At 42.2% G+C, this 22858-nt stretch overlaps 1 protein-coding gene across 1 annotated transcript in view; it reads left to right on the top strand.

The window, feature by feature from the left end:
• Positions 1-22858, top strand: part of MANBA (mannosidase beta) — an 894686-nt gene that overhangs the window by 138567 nt on the left and 733261 nt on the right. Inside the window, exon 5 of the mRNA XM_044061058.1 lies at positions 9388-9511. Within this exon, the coding sequence (XP_043916993.1) occupies positions 9388-9511 (124 nt within the window). The remainder of the gene's footprint in view (positions 1-9387; positions 9512-22858) is intronic.

Below are 22858 nucleotides of genomic sequence, written 5' to 3'. Positions count from 1 at the left end.
GACAGACCATCCAGGCCCCTTTCACAGGCCTAGCAGAGAAGCAAACAGTGGACCACTTTCACCCCAAAGGCAGGGAGTTCTAAGCCACCCTTCTGTGGCAAAAACTCCCAATGACTCCCCCTCCTCCCTCTGCCCTCCCTTCACTCACCAAAAGTTAGGAGGAAGGCTCTCCCTCTTCAAAGAAAATTGGTTTTCTGTAACAAAGGACCAATGGGTCTTAAAGATCATTTTTCAGGGATACAAATTCTCCTTCAGCAAACTTCCAGTTCCAAGAGGGCGCTCAGACTTGCCTCCAAATCAGTGGGCAGAGGCACTGAAACGGGTCCAAACTCTCATATCCCAGGGCGCAGTAAAACCTGTCCCCTCAGATCAAACAGGCAAAGGCTTTTATTCCAGACTATTCCTTGTTCCTAGAAAAGATGGCACTTGGCACCCCATCGTGGATCTATCAATTCTGAACACCTCTCTGGTTGTCCCCAGATTCAGAATGCTAACTTTGCAGCAGCTGTTGCCTGTGCTGACAAAAAAATGCCTGGCTAGTGACCCTAGACCTAAAAGATGCCTACCTCCACATCCCATAAGGGAATCCTACAGGAAATTCCTGCACTTTAGAGCAGGATCACAACACTTTTCAGTTATCTGCACTGCCCTTTGGCCTATCTACTATACCCAGAGTATTCACTAAATGCTTAGCCCTGGCCATAGCATTTTGCAGATAGAGAAATATACTGATTTACCCTTACCTGGACAACTGCCTCATTCAAGCAGAGTGCAAAGAAAAGCTGCTCCAGGACCTTCTCTTTGTCAAATCCCTCCTAACCTCCCTAGGGTTCACCATCAATGAAAATAAATCAAAGCAAACTCCCACCAGGAAGAATATTTTCTTCGGAGCTTTGCTAGACACAGCATCCCAAATGGCCTTCCTATCCCCAGAAAAGCAGAGCTTCCTGCCTCTCTACTTTAGCCAGCTGGCTTTCAGAAGTCACCTCACTGCAAGGAAGTTCCTGCAAGCCCTGGGGTACATGGCATCTTGCATCCTTCTAATTCCTCTGACCAGGCTTCACATGAGAAAACTTCAGTGGTATCTAAAGAACATTTGGTGCCAGCACTCTGTCTCTAGGGACCTCTCTCCCTGTGATCCCATGTATAAGGGCCATGTTTCTCTGGTGGGCAGAGGCCTGTGCCAAGAACAAGGGTCTTCCCTTCATCCTCTGCCCTACCTGCCAGTCCATCACCACCGACGCCTCAGACATTGCTTGGAGCGCTCATGTAGCAGGTAGGTGCACCCAAGGTCTTTGGGATGCCCAAAAGTTTATCCAAGTAAAAACAGAAGACACAACCCTTGAACACAGCGAGTAACATAAAACATAGGGTTGCAAGGAGTCACTGATGCCAAACACGGCTCGACAGAATTCTTTTAATATCACTTCACAAATAGATTAATGCCAACACTGCACATACGTTTTTGTCCTTCTAAAGACTTTGTCAGACAGAAATAATGCATCAAACACTAATTAAAGCTTGTATAATAACTAGTTAACTAATCAACCAATAAAATCACATACATTTGATTGTCTCTATTATAAAATCTCTTGCAAAAAATCTTCCAACTTTTCTCAAGAACGTGCTACCATCTAGTGGTCATAATAAATAATTGCAATAGATTTTATAATAATTTTTATAATAAAATGTTATTTTATGTTTTTAAATAGATTCTTAAATATGTTTTAGCATAAGTTTATTTGTACTGTCATCCCATTATTTATGTACTTGTATTGATTTTTATACAGTCTGTATTTAACTGCATTCTTTAGTTAGGGTTGTTTAAGAATAATGGAGACAATCAAATTCAAAAAAGGTATTATGAACTCCTCTAGATGGAATCTCCTAAGCCCTCTGCTGTACCTCCTCTCTTGGCTGCTCTTTTAGACACCTTTTCAGCAGCCTTTGTGGCAGCTTTGCCCTCTGCTAAAGGTGAGAAGGGTTCTAGGCATGTACCCCTGCTAAGTATATTTAGCCTCCTTTTCAAGAACAAACCAGGTTTTGTCTGACACTTTAGTTCCCCTTTGCCTGGACCAGGTTCCTTTAACCCTTCATCTTTCCCTGTCCTTCCCATTTGTTTAAGGGTTACTCAAGATTCTTGGGTTCTGCCAGTCATCCACCAGGGAAGTGGAAATCCCTTCCTCCTTTGCTGGGAATCTCTTAACCTCCTCAGGAACAACTTCCTTTTTTCCAGACCTGCTTCAGGGCCTTTTGGCTCAGGGCACCATTGAAGTTGTGCCCCCTGTCTGGGAAGGGAAAGGGTTTTATTCTGGAATGTTTACGTTTCCCAGGAAGGAATTCACCTGGAGACGCATCCTGAAACTTTCTCATCTCAAACCCCTTCCTAAAGGTCCATTCCTTTCAGATGTTGTCCCTTCAAACCATGGTACCTTCATCTCCTCCCCCAGGCTTTCTTGCTATCTTTGGACCTCAAGGATGTCTATCTCCCCATCCCCATTCATCCCTTTTTTCAGAAAGTGTTTACATTTCTCTGTTTTTTCCTTGTATTTTCAGTTCTCTGCTTTGCCCTTTGGCCTTTTTGCTGTTCCAAGGGTATTCACCAAATGTCTCATGCATGTCATTGCCTTCTGCAGGATGAGAGGTGTTCATATCTTTCCTTATCTGGATGACCTGCTCATTTAGGCTTTGTCCCCCCGAGATCTTGCTTCATTGCCTCCAGTTTATAGTCTGTCTATTACAAAGCCTGTGATTTCCCGTAAACTTTCAGAATTCAGTCCTGGCTCCTTCATAGGATCATGTTTTTCTCGGTTGCAGGATCCAGACCATTCACATGTTTCCACCCAAGGCTCTCTCTAATCACCTTTTTTTTATCCCTTTTTTCCTCTGGCTTCAGTCACAGCCACGGATTTTTTCAGGGTTCTCGGATTCATGGCCTCCACCATTCCTGTGCTGCCTCTAGCCAGGCTTCATATGAGAACTACAGTGGTTCTTCAAGTTAGTGTGGCTTCAACAGTATCATTCACTGGATTTCCCAATTCCTTTCCTTCCATGTCTCAAACTCGAGCTTTAGTGGTGGTTCATTAGCTTTCTCTCAACCCAGGACTTCCTTTTTAACCCTCAGTCCCATCTCAGGAACTTTTTTCGGATGCCTTGGACAGGAGTTGGGGAGCTTATTTCAGTTGAAGAAACTGAGGAAACACAACTGAAATGCACTATGAAACAGAATCCACACTGACTTCAGGAAGTATAAATCACTATTTATTCTGGTACCTCGGCCTTTCGCCTTCAAGGAATAATTCGGATACAAAACCCATCTCCTTTTATACACACGAGATACCTAAACAATCATTTAATTACATCAGTTAAAGTAATTAACATTGTGATAGTGAGATAGGGGATTGCATACTGCTAGAGAAGAGAGTGAGTATCAGAATGTGGAAAAATGATTTTTTTGTGACCAGGTTTTCCAATTTTCTCCCATATTGAAAGGTATTGTTGGGCAAGTGTGGCATGTAGTTAGTGAAGATGCTTTGGTAGGATTTTTGTTTCCCAAGCACATTACATTTTCATATGGGAGGTATAACAATTTAACAGAACTGCTTAATAGAAGGATTGGTAGTAGTGTAGATGGGAGCAGGGTTGGCACACAAAGGTGTTGCACTTGTACAGTATTTAACAGTAAAAACCTACATGGTTTGAAAATTAATGGGAAACTTTATTTTGCCAGAGAGATTTTTGATTGTAATCCGTGTGGGATAATCTACATTAGTGGATGTGACTGCACCAATACCTGTTGGTACATAGGACAAATAAGAAAAGTTAGTCTGCATTTTGGAACATCTGGGGGGACATTAGAAGAAATTAATGTAGAAAGTCCAGTAGCTGCTCAGTTTATATCCAAACATAATGGATCAGTGTGTGTGTGTGTGGGGGGGGTTGATTTTTAGTGTTTTGGCACAACCTAATATCACTATAGGAAATTTTAGAAGGGAACTGAGCAAGCTAGAATGCAGAATAATATTACATTATCATACATTATATCCCAGAGGTATGAATCTGGATAATATAACCTTATAGGTTATAAAAAAATATTTTAGGTTGTTCGCATAAATTCCATCGCATTATTCATGTTACGTATGTTATTTTAGTAGTTTTTCTGCATATACACTTTGATAGCATAGCAAATTTTGTATGGTTTTGTATTTTTATGTAATATTTTTGAATATAACAGGTATAATTATAAAATGTATTTGTGTTGTGAGGGTAGTATTTAAAACAATTTCAGTATTTATAAATCTGGTATAAATTTGGTATACTGCGGTTATTCAGATAATATTCATTTTAAGTATATGTCGGCTTTTTAATATGTGTATATTTAAAATTGTATTGCTACATATTTCTAGTTTATATCAGTTTCCTTCAACCAGTTCTTACTATTACTGGGGAATAAAGGCTTTTTTATCGTAGCTGACAGTTTCATGATATTTGTGGAACCCTGATCTTGTTTACAGCGAAGTTTGAGTTTTTACTGTGGTTTTAAAAGTTATTACAATTTAAAATGTATTTATATGATGGTGGCACTTTAAAATATTTTGACTTGAGGGTTTTAGTGCTTTTTATCACAAGGTTAATTGCTTTAATTGATGTAATTAAATGATTGTTTAGGTATCTGGTGTGTATAAAAGGAGGTGGGTTTTGTATTTGAATTATTCCTTGAAGGCAAAAGACCGAGGTACCAGAATAAATGGTGATTTATACTTCCTGAAGTCAGTGTGGATTCTGTTTCATGGTGCATTTCAGTTGTGTTTCTTCAGTTTCTTCAGTTTTTTATTTGAGCTTCTTTCAGTTCGGTTAAGGTCCAGGGTCTCTGGCCACCTCATCAGAGGTCAGAACACATCAACATAATGGAGATGAGAACTCTCCTTTTAGCTCTTCAGACTTTCGTTCCTTCATTCTTCCAGGGCCTCTCAAACTCTTCACAGACAGTACCACAGTGATGTGATATATTAACAGGCAAGGGAGGCACATTCCTACCTTCTATGCAGACTTGCTTTTCAGGTCTGGAATCTAGTTGTCCAATATCATGTGACTCTTCAGGCTGTCAGCATTCCTTCAGAGCAAAGTATAGTGTCAGACTATTTGAACATGTCCAGTACAAAGGCTCATGAATGGATGCTTTACAGAGAGGTGTTTCTGGACATTGTCCATCGGGTAGTATTCCACATGTAGATATTTATGCCTTCCCTTCTTTACAATAGGGATCCTCTGCCAAGGGTAGCCCTATGTCTGGCCAGTGTACAAAAGCCTTTAGGTTGTAATAGGTATGCTGTACGTCACACACATGTTCCCAGTGCATCGTGTAGGCCAAAAAGGTGATGCACTGACATACCATCCTCAGAACTTCTTTGCCGCCAGTCTGAATGCCATCTTCGATCATCAGTCTGAACGCTTGTTCGTCTGCTGGTTACCAAGCCACTTTTCAGATAGGTGCCCTCTTCAAGGTTTTTTCTTCTTCTCCTTTTATTTTATGGTTTCTGTTTTCATGTCATCCAGAAAGGGGAAATGCCAATGTGGGAGACAGATTCCCTATAAGGATAGTCACGAGTAATGTTTGTTTTGCTTAGGTGCTTCTCACGACCATACACCTTATCCTATTTGTCGGGTGTTTGTTCCAGAAATCTTGCATAGTTCTCTCTCTTCTTTAGCAATCTGCTTAGAAAACCAATGTCTTAAATTGTTGGCTAAGATTATAATGGAGGAATCTTTCTGGCCTGAGGGTCAGTCGTGCGAAGAAGACCAAGAAATCACGGTCGGATTCTTTGGCTGTGCTGCCTCCACTGGACATCTCTCTCAAGGTTGGTAAAAACCCAGTGGACCACTTGGATTCTCACTCTAATTCCTCTGCCATGACCGTTTTGGGGGCTGGTATGGATCTGGCTTCTTGCACATCCCTGGAGGCCTTGCAGACATTGCTTCATATGTTCAGGGTGAACTTCAGCAGATTATTTCAGAAAGGCCTAGAGGTGTTCCTCAAATCTTAGTCAGAGAAGAGATTTCTACTATGCTGATAGTGCCTTCAGGGGTCTGAACTATTTAATATCTTTAGGGCAGATATTCTCTTGAAAAAGAAGTAGAAAAATAACCTTTCTCTTGCTCCCAAAGATCATCGGAGTGAATGGCAAAATTTCTCCGAAGGTCTGTTTAATGGCCTTATGGCTCTGAAGCCTCCTCAGGGGGTCTCTGTTTGTGCTCCCCCTTGTTCTTCTACCCCTCATTAGAGGCCTAGGGAGTAGGTTTCATCAGTTGAGGATGTAGATTCTAATGAAGAATCCTTGAACTATTTTTCACAGAATTCCTCCTCCTTGGATTATGGCTTTGAGGAGGAGGAATCTATTAGTCCTAAATCCCCTTTTGAGCAGATTTCTTTTGGTGACTGTCTCCAATATGATGGAAGTTTTTTTTAGGTGGAATTGTTCTCAGGTTTCTGATGTTCAGAAAAAGTGCTATGAGCTTCTTCAAATGGAATCTCATAGGCCCTCTGCTGTCCCTTCTGTTCTTGATGCCTTTTCCACAGCTTCTCAGGCTCCTTCATGGGGCCTAAATTTTGTTTTGGAAAAATTGACACAGGGTGCTTTTGAACCTGCAGCTTCAGTTTCCTTACAATGTTGTTCCTGGAAGACTGTTTTTCTTTTGGCCCTTGCCTCAGCCAGATGGATGTCTGAGCTGCAGGCCCTTATGGCTGTTCCTCCATTTCTGTTTTTTTCATAAGGATAGAGTGTCACTTCATACTAATCCTTCTATTATGCCCAAGGTGGTTAATGCATTGTCTCGTAATCAGTGTAGTCATTTGCCCACTTTTTTCCCCTTCTCCACAATCTGCTAGTGAGAAGTTTCTTCACACCTTGGATTTGCACAGACAACTTGGATATTATTTGGATAAAACTAAAGCCATTCATAAATCTGAGCAGCTTTTTTTTTTCATCCTAGGTTTTTAGGTTCGGCTGTTTTCAAGCAAACCATTGCTTCTTGATTATCTAAAGTGGTTTCCTTTTACTGTTTCTTTCATGGAAAATTGGAAAATGCCATCCTTCTTCTGTTAAGGCTCATTCTACAAGGGCTGTGGCTTCTTCTGGTGTTTTTTTTTTCTTGGGGCTTGGATACCCTATCCTTGAGACTGCTACATGAACTTCTGTGCATACTTTTAAGCACTATTAGTTGGATGTTGTTTCAAGGGGTAGAGCCGGTTCTGCCAGGGTTATCCTACATAATTTCCTTGAGGTCTCTGCTGGTCCTTCCTTCTCCCACCTTTCTTCCTGAGCTTTTATACTCTCCCTATTGTAAAGAATACTGGAACAGTGATATGAAAGGATATAGTATAGTTGTGTAAAATCTTACCATAACAGTAGATGTCCTTCTCTTCACTGTTGCAGTATTCACTCCCTCCCTCTTCCCCTGTTCCTTTTCTCTTTCTGGATGTGCGCGTTACCTCTTTTTATCATTAGATTTTCATTCTTACTGGGGCTTTTCAGTTCTGAGGATGGTATATCTGCAAGTCACCTTTATGCCCTGCACTGTGTGTGGGGAGCATATGTTTGACATCTATTACATCCTAAAAGCTTTGGTATGCTGGCCGGATCTTGGGCTACCCTTGGCAGGGGATCGCTGTTGTAAAGAATACCGCAACAGTGAAGAGAGGGACATCTATTGTTATGATAAGATTTTACACAACTGTACTTTCCTTCCCCTTCACATTTGACTTCTTGTCTTTTGTTTCCCATTATTGCTTATCAAGACATTACCAGGTTATTTAACTATGCACTTCATTCTGTCTCTACTGAAGCTCTCTACTTATTATTGGGTATTTGCAACTGATTTTATAATTCTAATGTATTTTCTTTAGTGATATTAAGTTGTCTCTATTTTATATATTTGATGTATTGTTTATTTAGTTGTATACATTTACTATCTAGTATCTTTATTGTCAGTTTGTTTGTCTTCATGGAACTTTGATGTTTACTGCTTTGCCTTCTGGGCCTGGATACTTAACTGGTTATCAAATGTAAAATAAAGTACAAAAATAAAATAAATGAACAGACCCATTGCTAAAGCCAATGTCTAGGCATATCACTTCTAAACCACTGTAGTATCGCCATAGCAAGCACTATCCATATGAAATATAATGGGAAACTCCTATGGTGGAATACTCACATCAATAAACTGTACTGTAAGAGAAAATTAAGCAATATTTAAGACGCCCCATTGTACCCTCCTTAAGCAAACTAACAACAAATATAAAGGTACAATTACACTCAAAGTGGAATGTGAGTTTTAAAGAGCCACTGAAACCATAATTAACCAAACATCATTATTTAACTATGTCAGATAGATAAGAACTAACGCTCAGTAATGATCGAAGCTGTTGCATAAATTGGTGGTGTTACCTTAAAACCTTTTAAAAAGGGTCAGGTATTTAAAACAAATTATTCTTCCTGTTGAAACATAAACCTGGTTGGAGTTTGCTTACTTAAACAATATACAAATATTAAAATGAAGACTGGTACTGTTTATTTTGCTTATTAATTAATGCATATTTCTCGTCCTGTTTTGCATTACGTTTTCAGCACTATTTATCATGGTACTTTTATTTGTGCAGTTGGTTTGAAAATCCTTTTTTATTTTCTTGTGTATGCTCACTCATTCTCCAATACCTAGTTTATTACTTTTTTTCTGGGTTGTGAATGAACCATAGCTTGACTTGGTAAATGATAGATGATAGGCAGTCCATTGTGGCATGCTTATATACAGCAGCCTTGCCCACAGCTTCCTCACCTATTAACAGTTTAGCAGTCAGCACTTGGCATAGCTTTGGAGGAAGTAGAGCACCCTGTAAAACCCACATAGACACAGAAAAAAAAAAATTTATATATATATATATATATATATATATATATATATATATATATATTCCTTACCAAAAGCACCTCCTGCTGGAGGCCAGACAAATGGATAACCAAGAGATTTGAGTTGATAATAGTAACTGTTGCACTGTTGTGCTGTCCTGTTTGATTTTCTAAGGTAAATGCAGGCCAACCTTTCATGCAGCTGCAAAAAGAAGTGCCCACATTTCTGACCGTGCTCCATTGCTCCAAGCCTTTGATTTGGGACTCATGCAAAAATGAGCCACTGGTGTGATTAAATATAGTTTTCCACAAAAAAGGTGAATACCATAGTAGTTAATGTTTACAAATAGTAGGTGTGACTCTTAGATTGGGATGTATTCATTTAATTGTGTAGTCTTTTTTATTTTTTAACTGAATATATATTACAGGTTTCTAATTTTGGATTTCATCATGTTTTTATTGTATTTCTTATTTTATTTTTTAGGAACAGTGCTCATTCAGCTGGGATTGGGGTCCTTCATTTCCCACACAGGGAATCTGGAGGGATATCAGAATTGAAGCTTATAATATTTGCACACTGACCTACCTGACTGTCACTCCCTTCTATGGTAAGTGAAAGTGTAGCTTCATTCCTCTGTAGTAATAGTTTGATATACTATATTACATAATGACTGTGTCAAAGGAAAATTGTAAAAATAGCCATATACAATGTTTTGTCACTTAGTTATACGACACCTGGACAGTCAAAAAATAGCATCTATAATGTTAGAAGTAGAGTTGTTGAACAAGGTTGCTTTAGTCAAACATTTCCATTATCCTCAACTTACAGTGACCTTGGAGTTAGAATAATAATGTTTAGAGGAATAGTGATTAAGGTCTTCACCTGCCATGAACAAGGTGCAATGTTCGATTCTGACCTCCAGCCAATGCCTTTTATGGAAAGAGTTCCATTCACCTCTCAAAAGCATGAGTGTTTTCACCTCAAACTCACCCAAGAATGGAGTTGTTGGAAATGGCACAGGCTCTAAATAGAGCCCAGTATGAGGAATACCAACTACTTTGGGCATCTACTGTAGTGAGCAGTATCCTCAAGATAGGTGAGCACGGATCATAGACTGCATGTTGTGGCAGGGCTAGTCACTCGACAGTGTAAAATATGGCCCTAGGTGATTTGGTTATGTTGACTAATGTTGTCAGATGGGCATGGGTATTTGCCAGTGATAAGTGGGTTAAGGACCTGACCTACTCCAACCTATGCTAGGGACCCATAATGGTGTATGTACCCCCCTACTGGCCAGTGTGTGCCTGTCATAAAGCCCAGCAGCCCTGGGTCAATATGGTATTGGCCGGCCAGTATCCATTTGACAGTTTGAGTTGCCTGGGGTAGCACAGTTGAGAGAAAGGTGGATGTAAAACCAATCAGCCTGCCAAACCTGAGCTAAGAATTACTACATTTGGTGTAGGTTCACTGACAGGATAGAGATGGAAATGGATGACATGATGGTAAGGTGGAGGCTGGACATCCTATGTATCCAGGGAAGAAGATGGAAGGGCATTGCAGCAATGCCATTTGGCTTGGGATCCAAAGTGTACTACTCAGGAGGAGGACATGCTAAAAGTGGGAACTGTGGAGAGAAAGAAGACAGTGATGGATGTCATCAAAATTAGTGACAGACTTATGGCAGTCAGATGTCAGTGTTAGGAAAGTACAATATTCATAATCTCAGCCTATGCCCCACAGCAAGGTTGCAATAGTGAGGAAAAGAGTGCATTCAGACAGTAGCTGCAGTACCTACTAGATAAAGCAAGACAGCATGAATTGGTGCTGATAATGGGTCACCTGAATATACATGTAGAAACAGGCAGAATAGGATATGAGGACTGCTTGGGTCCACATGAATGGGTCAACAGGAATAAAGGATGAGAGGCCATTCCAGACTCCTGTCTCGCAAGTGGCTTGATGGTGACCATCCCATGATTCAGCTGAAGAGACCGTCGGAACATCACATACAAGAGTGGCCAACATGCAACTTACATAGACTTCCTTCTAGGAAGGAAAGGGCAGTGAGGTGGAATCAGCGATTGCAAAGTCATCTCTAGTGAAACAGTCAGCCCACAGCATAGACCACTGGTTGTCACAATCAGCTGCAAGGAGGATAAACTAAAGATGGCTGTAAAGTCAACTGAGACCAGACTGAACACCTGGAAGTTCACTGGAGAGAAAGCACAACAGCTGAAGAAATTTCTCTGGGCTCTAGCACCTCCTGAAGAAAGGAAATAGGTGGAGTTGAAGAAGAATGGCAGCACCTCAAAACAGCATGTGAGAGGATTACAGAATAGATTTGTGGTCATGCCAGGTATGGAAATAAGGTACATAAGGAAAGCTGGTGGTTGAATGCAGAAGTTCAGGAAGTCATATACATCTCTGCTGTCCAGATTTTTGCAGAATATCCAGATGTTTGCCTCTTATTGTTCTGTTTGTCACGAAAGGAGATACTGCCAGCCCAGTTAGCAGAATTTTGTAAATAATTATGTCATTTGTGAATATGAATATGATTTATATAGAAGTGTAACAAAAGGAGATGCTGCCAGCCCAGCTATCAGGAATTTTGTAAATAATTATATGTCATTTGTGAATATTAGCATGATTTATATAGAAGTGTAACAAAAGGGAGATACTGCCATATTTTGTAAATGGTTGTGTGTCATTTGCGAATGTCAACGTGCTTCATGTAAGATGCTTGTATTACAGATGTATTAGAACTGCATGTCATATTGTACAGACGTGTGCTGAAAGGTTTACTATCAAAAGATATAACGTCATTTGGTCGACGTTCATTTGTTTGAAATCATAATGTCTAAAGTTCAAAAGATCGAATTCATAATGTTGACGTTCAAATGGTTGACAGACACATGCAAATAACACTAGTGTTTTTCAGGGGGGTTGTGACTCCCTGCACCCCCACACACCCCCTACTTATATATTACAACTCCGAGGTCGCACAATAGTGCTGACAAGGGAAATCCTTGACTGTTGTCAACATAATGTCAACAGACTGTCGACCAAATGAACTGTCGACCAAATGACCTACTTAATATTCATGTGTCAACCATATTTGTCGACCGTATAAACTTTAGACCAAATGCCTTTAGATCTTTTGATAGTAAACCGTGCTGAAGAGGTATTTTGTACTGAGCAGAAATGTATCTACAATATTGTAACTGTTTAGATATATATATTTTAAAAATGGAAGCTGCAACACAGGAGGTTAATTTCAGAAAAATATCTGAAAATTTAGATTACTTTATGACCACTACTAAGGGATGTTGTCTTTCTTTCAGTTTCAGTGTAGTGGGAGACGCAATGTCTAGACCTAGAAATTTTTTGTATTGTCTTGTAAGTGTTTATTGTTTTATGCCTTCCAGGATCTGCCTTAGATCTAGGAGGGGTCCTTGTTTGTGTATTTTCACAGGTAGATGCTGAATGCTACCATCTACATCAGTGCGGGCTTTCACTTGGGATAGAGTGAGAGAGTGAGTGAGAGAGAGAGAGATTTAAATATTTCCTATGATTTTCAGCTCTGATGTAACTGTGATTATCTACTGAGTATTTTCTTGTTCTTTTATTATTTATTATTAAATATAGGTTCATAGGTTGGTACTAGGCTACTAGGCTATCGGCCCTAGGGCCTATACAAGCCTAGCCATAACAATTCCCTGGCTATTTCTTCCCACACTATTTATTTTCCTGGACCCCTGTCTAGCAGGGCAACTGATGTGATCCCCGGGGTGAATTTCCTTTCTCCCATCCAGTCAAGGTTCCTTTTGAAGAGGGCCAAAGAGGTGCTCTGCTTGACATGTATAGGCAGTCTATTCCAGAGTCAGGGGAGTCTCTGGGTCAGGAACCTATCTCTCCAGTATGTTTTGTTTATTGTGATGACAAGGTTTAGATCCCTGGAGCGTGTGGCTTTGAGGGATTGGGATTTCTTTAAGTGTAGCATGTCCAACAGCTCTGGGTTTGACATGGCCTTGTATGTTAAACAGAGATCGCCTCTGAGTAGATGATATGCGACAGAGTATAGCTGGAGTTTTTTAAGGTGGTCAGCGTAGGGCATCTGCTTTAGGCCTGTGATTCTTTTAGTGAGATATTTCTGCTGTTTAAACTTATCATTGTGGCTGATAATTGTGAGACGTATTTAAGTTCTGAGAGTACTTGAATATTTATTTGGTGACACTGTGGGCCACTCCTAATATTTTTGCTCTTGGCCAAACTACCAGTTTGTAGTAGTAACATTACTCGGTGAGATTGAACACCCTTTGTTAAGGGCCTTAAAATAGCTGATAAGGATGTAGCTGATGGCAGTGATAACCACCTTATAGCCTGGGTAGAATGGGGCATAGCTAGTAAACCTGTGCCAGCCTTTCCCAGGTGTGTGTGTGTGTGTGTGTGTGTGTGTGTGTCAGCTACTTGGGCAGGAGCACGAAGCACTTGGTGGACAGAGACGGTGCTGGAGGTCTTGGCTTGGCCACTCAGCTGGGATCTCAGCTCTATAGATGTGCCAGTGGGGAGTCTTATTGGGGATCTGGAGAAAGAGGCAGAAACCACCCCCAGACGGACTCTGGTCTCTGTGTGCTCTTAAGGGAAGTTGCACTTGATGCAGAGAGCTGCATCTGGAAATACTGTGTGTGTGCTTGTTATTCTTCCAATGTACATCCCCCACTGCTGCTAGTGGTGAGATTTAAGGATCCTTGATTACTGGACCAGTGGTAGAGTTTCACACTGTTCCTCATACATTTGATGGTTTTCTCATGAATCACTGAGGATTGAAATCACTAAATAATACTAAATAACAGACATTTGATTTCCAGATTTCATATCCTTCATAAAATGTATAATAATGCAACATCTGCCATTCTATCAACTTTTTAAGTTTATAGGAGTGATATTTAAAATATGTCCCTATTTTTCAGCATTTGTTTCCCAATTATTTGGCTTTGTCCGTATTTCTTGTGCTTGAGATGTTGCTATATTGGAAGTCAACAAAAGAAAGGAGGAGAGCAGAAAAAAGGGGGAGATAGAAAAGACAGACCGGACTAAGAAGGAATACTGGCTGGCTAACAAAGAGGCCAAGAGAGGAGTTGCTGGTTGGCTAACAAAGAGGCTAAGAGAGGAGTTGCAATAGCAAAGAACAAGGCATCAGAGGCACTCTACCAGCTTCTGGAAAGTGGCTGAGTAGATGGTACAAAGAAACTTTATCAGGTTGCAAGGCAGAGACAAAAAGTTAAAAGAAGCTAGTCAGACACACTTCATAAGGGCTGCCAGCAACAAATTGCTCATCAGTCCACAGGACATCAAAGGTCGATGTAAGGATTACTTCCAGCAGCTTCTGAATAAAGACACACACACACACACACACACACACACACACACACACACACACACACACACACACACACACACACACACACACACACAGAAGCTGTACTACCGGAGATACAGCCTACAGTGAAAGAAGAGGAGAAGCACCCACCCTAGATGGAGTAAGAACCGCACTAAGGAAAATAAGGTCAGGAAAAGCAGCAGGCTCAGATGATGGCTCAGCAGTTATGATAAAGATGGGTGAGATGGGGAGAAATAGCTCCTAAGGGTATTCATAGCAGTATGGAGAGAGAGAGACATAATCTGATGATCTCAATCTTCATGTAGTCTTTGACTGTGGGCTCAGTTCTGAGCCTCAGAACCAACTCGGCAATTATTCCAGCTTGCGCCTTCCGAAACTCTCGAGCTACACTCTACCCACAGTGCTCCTCACCAAATTACCCCAGATCTCATTTTTCCACTTCTTGTGCCAGATGCATTCTCTCTGATCTCTTGAGCATTAGCTTATTCTTCAAAACTGTAAGTTATTTTTTTCCTAGATTTTTTCTAGTCTTCCTATATCCTGTCTATACTACCCTGCTCCTCCTTTAGATAGGTCTTAGTGTATGCGCGAGTGCATTTTCTCTCCCTTTTACCATTTGATAGACTTTCCCCCAAGTACCATCTTTGGTACTTTCTTCCCTTTACCTTTGGGTAACTTGATATACCATTGTTGGTATTCCCCTTCTCTTCTTTTTCTTTTCTTCCTCTTTATTTACCAAAAAAACAAAAAGCTCTTTTCCCCTCTTCTTTATACTAGTACAGTGTGTGTGTGTGTGTGTGTGTGTGTGTGTGTGTGTGTGTGTGTGTTGCCTTGGTGTGGTCCATCTGCAAGAAGACTGTGCGATCTGTCAGAGGTTTATTCCAGAACCCTCATAGAACGCAAAAATAAACTTATTTTAAAAGGCCTTCTTAAATCAGACTTTAAAGAGGCCCTATCTGGTCCAAAAACAGAAGCCAGTTTGTCATCCTCTTCCAAACCAAAGAAGCAGTCACTCAGTTCTGACACACTCCCCGGAACTGCCTTCTAAAATGGCCAAATCCCCCATGGTGCTGACATCTTCAACAACACCGGTGGGCCAAGATATTTAGTCATCAGTGCCATCGGCACCGACCTCTTCAGCATCGATGTCCTCAGCACCAGTATCTGTGCAGACAACACCCCCTTCAGTACCAACCGACCACTTGGAACCAAAGGACCCTCATATTATAATTTTTACCACATGCAACCTACTCCCCCTCAGTAGAGTTCTTTGTGGACCGTGCTCCCAGTCCCCTTTTGGAGAGACAGCCACTAAGATCTCCATTGATATCCTCTGTTTGGTCTGCCAAGAGTTTATCTGAATCTGATATCATGAGACAGGTGGACCAGCTCATTATGGCGAGGGGATTACCTCCTTCCATGGTTCCTAGCATTGTTAGCTCTGGAACCTTACCTTCTTCCACACTTCTTCCTATTCCTCCTTCAACTCCATCTGAGATTCCGGAGCCCCTGGTACCAACCTTCCTGGCATTGATTGTTCCAGTGCTATTCAGAGCTCCTTTTCTGGCACCGATTGTTATCTTGAGTGTTTCTGGTTTGTCAGAACCCGAGACCTCCCGAGTCAAGGCTTCATTGCTGGTTCCGAGAGGCAGGGTTTGACTTTGATGCATTTGGAGCCCTCCATGCCCCTCAGTGCTTTGGCATATGTAAACTCGACCCTGGATTCTGCTTCAGAGGCAGCCTCCTTGGTGTAGGTTGGGACCACGGTTCGGAAAGAGTCTATTTCGGTTCCTGGCTCTCGTCCCTCTGTGGGAGGATCTGACTTCCAGGCTATGGAGAGGGCCTTGTCCATTTTGGGCAAACAGTCTATACCTTCCCTTTTGGACCAAACATCTTGTCCAACCCCTCGAATGGCATTTCCTCCAGTTTCTATCCTGGATCAGAGGGCACAAAAGTCTCAAGATCAAACCACATTGGTTGTGTCATCTTCGGATACCTCTCTGGAGCACCCCACTGAAGAGGTACCTTCAAAAAAAAAGTGGAAGAGGAAGCACTTGGACTCCCCTGAAGAATCCTTCACAGAAGATACTGATTTTGATGAAGGGGAAGGTTCCTCTAAGCCACCCCCTGAAGATGTTTCCTTAGGGGACATCCTAGAAATTCTTAACCAGAGGGGTGGCTGGACTTGCCCTACAGCCTTCCTCAGAGGAATCCGTATACCTAGAGGCTTTTCATGCTCAGCCCTCTACCTCTTGGATCTCTCCGCTCATTAATGATCTTATTAAGCTGATCACTCAGCAGGCTTGGAAGTTATCTGACTCTGTCAAGCCTATCCCAGAGAGACCTGATTGTATTGTCTCTGCCCCTAAAGATGAGCAACCCTGGGCCAAAGGTATTCCTGTGGACACCATGGTGGTTGCAGCAACCACTAAAAAGGAACTTATTGATGAAAGTCCTACTATCCATCCTCTTAACCAAGAGTCAAGGACAATGGATAGATTTGAGACGCACGCATATGCTTCATCGACCTTTGCTCTCAGGTCCTTGAACTATATGGCACATTGTACCAGACTTCAAAGAGATCTGATTAAAGAGCTTTCAGATACTCTTTCAGTAGCAGTAGCTGAAGGAGTTTGAGACAAAGTGGCTTCTCAACTCGCCACCCTAGAATCCATCTCCAATTTGTCCATGACACTAATTGCTCATGCTGCCGAAGGGACAACAAGAGCAGTGGGTTCAGCTGTAGCCATCGGAAGACATGCCTGGATGCACTTATGTGATTTTGTGGAGCCATTTAAGTCTTTTTTTTTTTTTTTTTGTCAGTGCTCCATTTGACGGTTCATCACTGTTTGGCCCCAAAGTTAGAGACTCTAGCCAGATTTGAGAATGATGAGAACACCCTTTCTGCTGTGGGAGTACACTTTTCCACTCCTCAACAACCTTATTCCAGGGACCAGAGAAGCAGAAGGCTATGGTTTAAGAAGTCCCAAGGGTCTTTCCAGGACTCACATGGCAATGACTTCCCCCAGGGCAGAGGGTGTAGCAACAATGGAAGTTGCCAAGCAAGAGGCAGACGTGGCCGCAGAATCAGGATCCCAGGGATTCCTACCCTGGTAACTCCTATCAGCACTCCTGAAAAGAGGTCTGATTGCTTTCCTCTGGAGGCAGTTGGGGGGCAGTTATCCTTGCATCAGTCTGCCTGGCTGAGAATAACGGACAGTGGGTGCAGAGGATTATAACCAGAGGTTACAATATTCCTTTTTCAGAAGAAATAAAAGACTAAAACAAATCCCGGATGTTCCACTTGGTCACAGGGAGGCAGCAGTCTTAGAAATTTGAAAACTGCTTGAATAAAAGAGTCATCCAGGCAGTCCAACCAGACCAGAGAGGATCCAGAATTTACTCGAGATTCTTTTTAGTGCCAAAGAAAACCGGGGACTGGAGACCAATTTTGGACCTCAGTCAGTTGAACAACTCAGTTCAGCAGACCAAATGCCGGATGGTCTCAGTTCAGGCTATACTTCTGTTCTTGGAAAAAGATGAATGCATGTAAAAATGAACAAGTGGTCCAGAAGATTCTTGCACTTCTGGCTGGGAGGCAGTCACTATCAATTCAGGGCATTGCTCGTTGGTCTCACCACAGTGTCCAAAGTGTTCACCAAATGCATGGCAGTGATAGCAGCTCATCTTAGACTGCTAGAATTCCGAGTGTTTCCATATCTTAACTGGCTCCTTACTGATCCCACCAGGCGTCAACTCTTAGAGGCAAGAGATTACACTCTTCTACTTTGTTCCAGCTTAGGAATCACTATAAACTACAAAGAATCCTGTCTAGAACCATCACAACAGCTGGAGTTCATTGGAGCTGTGCTCGACACAGTCACCGACATTGTGTCACTTCCCCTAGAAAGATTCCAAGGGGTCAGATCACAAGTGAGCTAGATCATTTGCAGCAATGTTAGTAGCACAACAGATAACATATTTGCCTTTGGGGCAGAAGGCTGTGGGTTCTACTCCCACACCATGTAGATGGATTGCTGATACTGCAGTGCACTTTAAGGGGGGTAGGGGTGTGTTGCACTCCTGTGTGTGTCCTACTTTGGATGAGATGCCTAGTAACTATACGAGTCTGTTGTTTCTGGCTTGTATTTACCAGGCTATGGAATTGGTGATTCATCACTGGAACTAAGCAGAAATTCCTCAAGATTCTAAGAGCAGAATAAGTTATTTTTTTACACTTATTTCATTGAATTGCACTTGCATTTTTACTGAATTACTTAACGGTAAACTGCTTTTTCATACTGAGAGTTGTAGTTTCTGTTTGTGAGTGCTCTATCTGCGCTTTTCTGTGCATTTGTGCTTTTTAATGAGATTTCTGTGTTCTAATCAGGTATCATATAACTGATTTGTTTGCAGTTAAAAGCATTCTCTAGAGTCTCCTTGCTCCTTTATCTGTTTAAAACTTTCATTTAGTGGCTACAGCTAGTCGCTGTAATAGTTTCCCACCTGCTCTCCCTATTGGTGTCTTGCTCTTATACTTGGTGGCTTTGCAGTTGCTCATCCATACTGTAAATTTGATATGGGACATGCCTCCCAATCTAGTGTCATTAGCGTATTCTACCTAATAAAGTGAGAGCATTTGAGAAGGCCAACCCACTTAGGTTCTTAGCCTTGAATTATCTTCTGTTCCTGCTTTCTCCTTTTCCACTTACTAAAAAAAAATAAATTCTAAGCTTGTTTCCTGCTTTTCTTGGAATTAGTGTAGTCCAGATACAGCTTTGCTGTATCCAGGCCTGTTTGTAAGCTCCTGAGCTCCCCAAGACTTTCTGTGTTGGAGGGAAGCCTAGCTTATCAGTGGAGTGGTAAGCACTAAGTAGCCTATCTACCACAAGAGGAGTGGTTTCTGGCCCAGAAATTGTAGTTATTGGCCGTCTGAACAGTTTTTCCTTCTCTCTCAACTTTCTGGTTTAAAAGCCCGTGTTTGCGCTTGTTTCCTGCCTTTCCTGTCACTAGTCTAGTCCAGATACAGACTTGCTGTATCCAGGACTGTTTGTAAGCACCTGAGTGGTGCCAAGGTCTGCTCTTCAATTTGTCCCTTAGCTCTACTAGTTCTCTCCTCTCCTGCACTTGTACTAGCTTATTAGTCTAGCACTTTACCAGACTTCTTGTAGCAATTATTGTAGCAAACAAAAGTGCTACCAGCACTAAACTTTCTACAAGGAAACAGTTCCAGTACTTATTATCAATGCCCACCCCTCCAGGCACTTCTGAAGGTCATTTCCCTGTGCTTTCTCCTATTACCCTGGTGAACCTGGGCATAATGAGGCAATGTAGCAACTGCCTCAAGTACACATACATCCCTCTCCTCTTACCTCCCAACACCATGACTTGCGAGAAATGCACTTATATATACAAATTGGAAGCCACACACTCTCCAGCCATGACCGGAATAGCTGGTCAAGAGGAGAAGGTCAGCACTTGCACCACACCACATGGAACACATAGTCCTCCAGAACACACACCAGCACTTCCTTCACATAAAAACACAAACCACACACCCACCTTTGCGGAGGCTCTCAATAAAAGTCTACCCAAGCAGCAGAGACCTCCAAGGCAGAAACACACTCGACCACAACAACACAACACTAATCGCGAGACACATAACTCTTGTAAACAGTGTGCCATTCAACCGAAGCCCATAAGGCAAAACAGCATGCCCAGCACACTAGTCATAAGTGACACGGTAGTGAGGCACATGATGTCCCACTCACTAGGTTGAATATGGATAAAGTTAAGTCAGCTGCCTGTCAGATGCCAGGATCTGTCACATAACACACGCACTCAGGTCCCTCAACAACGGGTAAAAATATGACTCGTCATTGTACATGTGGGTGTCGATGATCTGAGACATACCTCCCTGGATTACATGAAAAGAGTCATGGAGGAGCTGTCGGATTATGTAGCCCAAGCGGGTATGACCCTAGCCCTGAGCAGCATCCTACCATCACCCAGAATGATACCACAGTACAAGCAGAAAATGATTGATTTCAACAATTGGCTAAGTTTCTGGTGTCATTGTAAGGGGATCCAGTATCTGTCTGCCTGAGATGACATGACTGGCAGACCTCGATGCTTCGTCAGAGATGGCCTGCATCTGTCAAACCTGAGCTTCTGGATACTGGCCAAGGCTCTTGCCACCCCTATAGTGCCTTTTTTAGGCGGTGTTCCAAAGGCCAAATTACCACCGTAATAGCTACAAACAAATGCAATCTGAGGGTCATGCTGCTTAACGCTAGAAGTCTAAATCTCAAAATGCACGCACTTGAAGCACTTCTTAAGATGGAAAACATCGACATTTGTGCTGCAACAGAGACCTGTTTCAAGGCAAAAGAAGACACTCATGCACTAATAGGCTATAACTCATTCCATACCTTTCAGCCTCAGAACTTGGACCGAAGCTCCAAAGGTGGTGGTGTTTCCATATTCTTAAAGGATGCGCACACCTCCAGATTGGTAGCCCAACATAACGCATCAGAGATACTTCAGGTGTGCAGCTAACATTGGGTAAGACAGCGATTCAGGTCATAGCCTGCTATAGGTCCCCAGCCATGTCTTAACACTTAAACTCCACGTTCCTAAGCACCCTGGAGAATATTGGGGTCCAACCTAACACTCTCTTACTAGGCGACTTCACCTGCACCTCCATTAACTGGGAAAACTACTCTGGTACCAATACAATTGCCCAACATTTCCTGGAGTTCATTAATTCCAATGCCATGGGCCAGCTCGTTCTTACCCCCACTAAGAGGTAGCAACATCTTTGACCTGGTCATTACTTACATGGGCGACCATTGCTCTACAATAGTCAGCTCCTCCCCGGCTAGATCCAACCATAAACTAATCACCTTGGAAATCCACATCCCTCTCACCCCGCCCCCTGCAAAGGTAATCACCATGAAAAATTCTCCAGAGCTAACTTTGGGCTCCTAAAAACACAGGTGGCTAACTTCACGGCACCCATGCAAATGGAGAATAGTTGTATGACCGCCGAATCATACACAAATGCACTGTATGAACACTTACACAAATGCATGGATCTCGCCATACCGAATAGAACCAAGATGCTCTCCTCCAAAAAAAAGAAATCAATCTAGTGTTCCCCTGCTATAAACAAACTCTGAAACAGAAGTAGGAAACTGATGCAAAATAAGGTGAAGTCCCAAGATTGGAAAAACTCCCTTATCAGCCTCAATGAAAAGTTGAGATCCCTCATCAAATCCTCTAAAGCTAGCTATGAAAACAGAATTGCAGCAGATAGTAAAGGCAACCACAAGGCCTTCTATAGTTATATAAAGAATCTCCATGGCAGTACCCAGATTTGTTTTTGAGCTACTGCATAATGGTACCTCCTTTGCCAAGCTAACAGATATTGCCAGTATACTGGCCGACAGATTCAGTGCTAGCTTTACCCCCCCCCCAAAGGACCAATCATAATACTAGTAAATTGCCAGGCACCCAGTATTACTGCTGCACAGGTTAAAACAGCACTGTCCAAGGCCAAGAATACAGCTTCTATGGGACCTAACAATATCCCTGCCTGTGTTCTACATGAACTACAGAATGAACTGGCACCTCACCTGTGTGCTCTGTTCAATCTCACCTCAGGCTTTGTCCCTACTGAATGACGCACTGCTACAGTCGTCCCTCTCCACAAAGGGGGAGGAACTACAGACCCTGGAAACTATTGCATAATTAGCCTGACGAGTCTGATATGCAAAGCTATGGAACGCATCATCATGGACCTAATAAACAAGGATATAGGGAATCTCCAAACTCTGGATCCCACACAGTTTGGTTTTGTGAAGGGTAGATCATGCCTGCTCAACTTGGCCGACTTCTTTGAGTCAGTCACCAGAGCTGTGGATGAAGACAAGGTGGTTCATACAGCCTTGATCTGGCCAAGGCTTTTGATACCATTCCCCACTCAGGAATCATAGAAAAACTCACTAAGCTAGGCATCAACCCCTACATCACTAGGTGGGTTGAAAACTGGCTCACAGATTGAACCCACAGTGTGAAAGTAGCTGACTCCAAGTCAGACTGCCAATTAGTCACGAGTGGAGTCCCACAGGGTTTGGTCCCGGGTCCTCTCCTGTTTGATATCTAATTCTCTGAGGTCCAGGCCGACACAAAGGGACTCTGGCTGACCATGTTCACAGACGATTGCAAGTTGGGAGCTGCTATTAACTCCCCAAGTGATGTTGACATGCTACAGAATAGCCTCACTGAGACCAACGACTGGTGTCAGAACCATGGCCTTAAGCTCAATGCCAAAAAATGTTGTCATTCCCTTTGGGAAAAACCCAGGTCCATTAATTACCACACTGATGGTAGTCCACAGAACACAGAAGGTGTTATAAGAGATCTGGAAACACAGGTTGACAGCAACATCTCTTTTGATCACAACATTGCCACTGTGGTCCTAAAGTCCTTTTGTGTGGCACATCTCATTACTAAGGGTTTTGCATCCAGGAAGAAAGAGGTCATTGTCTC

The sequence above is a fragment of the Protopterus annectens genome, chromosome 2.part0 (genome assembly GCF_019279795.1).
Source record: "Protopterus annectens isolate FY-2018-M chromosome 2.part0, PAN1.0, whole genome shotgun sequence".
In the NCBI taxonomy this organism is placed as follows: domain Eukaryota; kingdom Metazoa; phylum Chordata; order Ceratodontiformes; family Protopteridae; genus Protopterus; species Protopterus annectens.
This window is presented reverse-complemented; position numbering and strand designations above follow the sequence as displayed.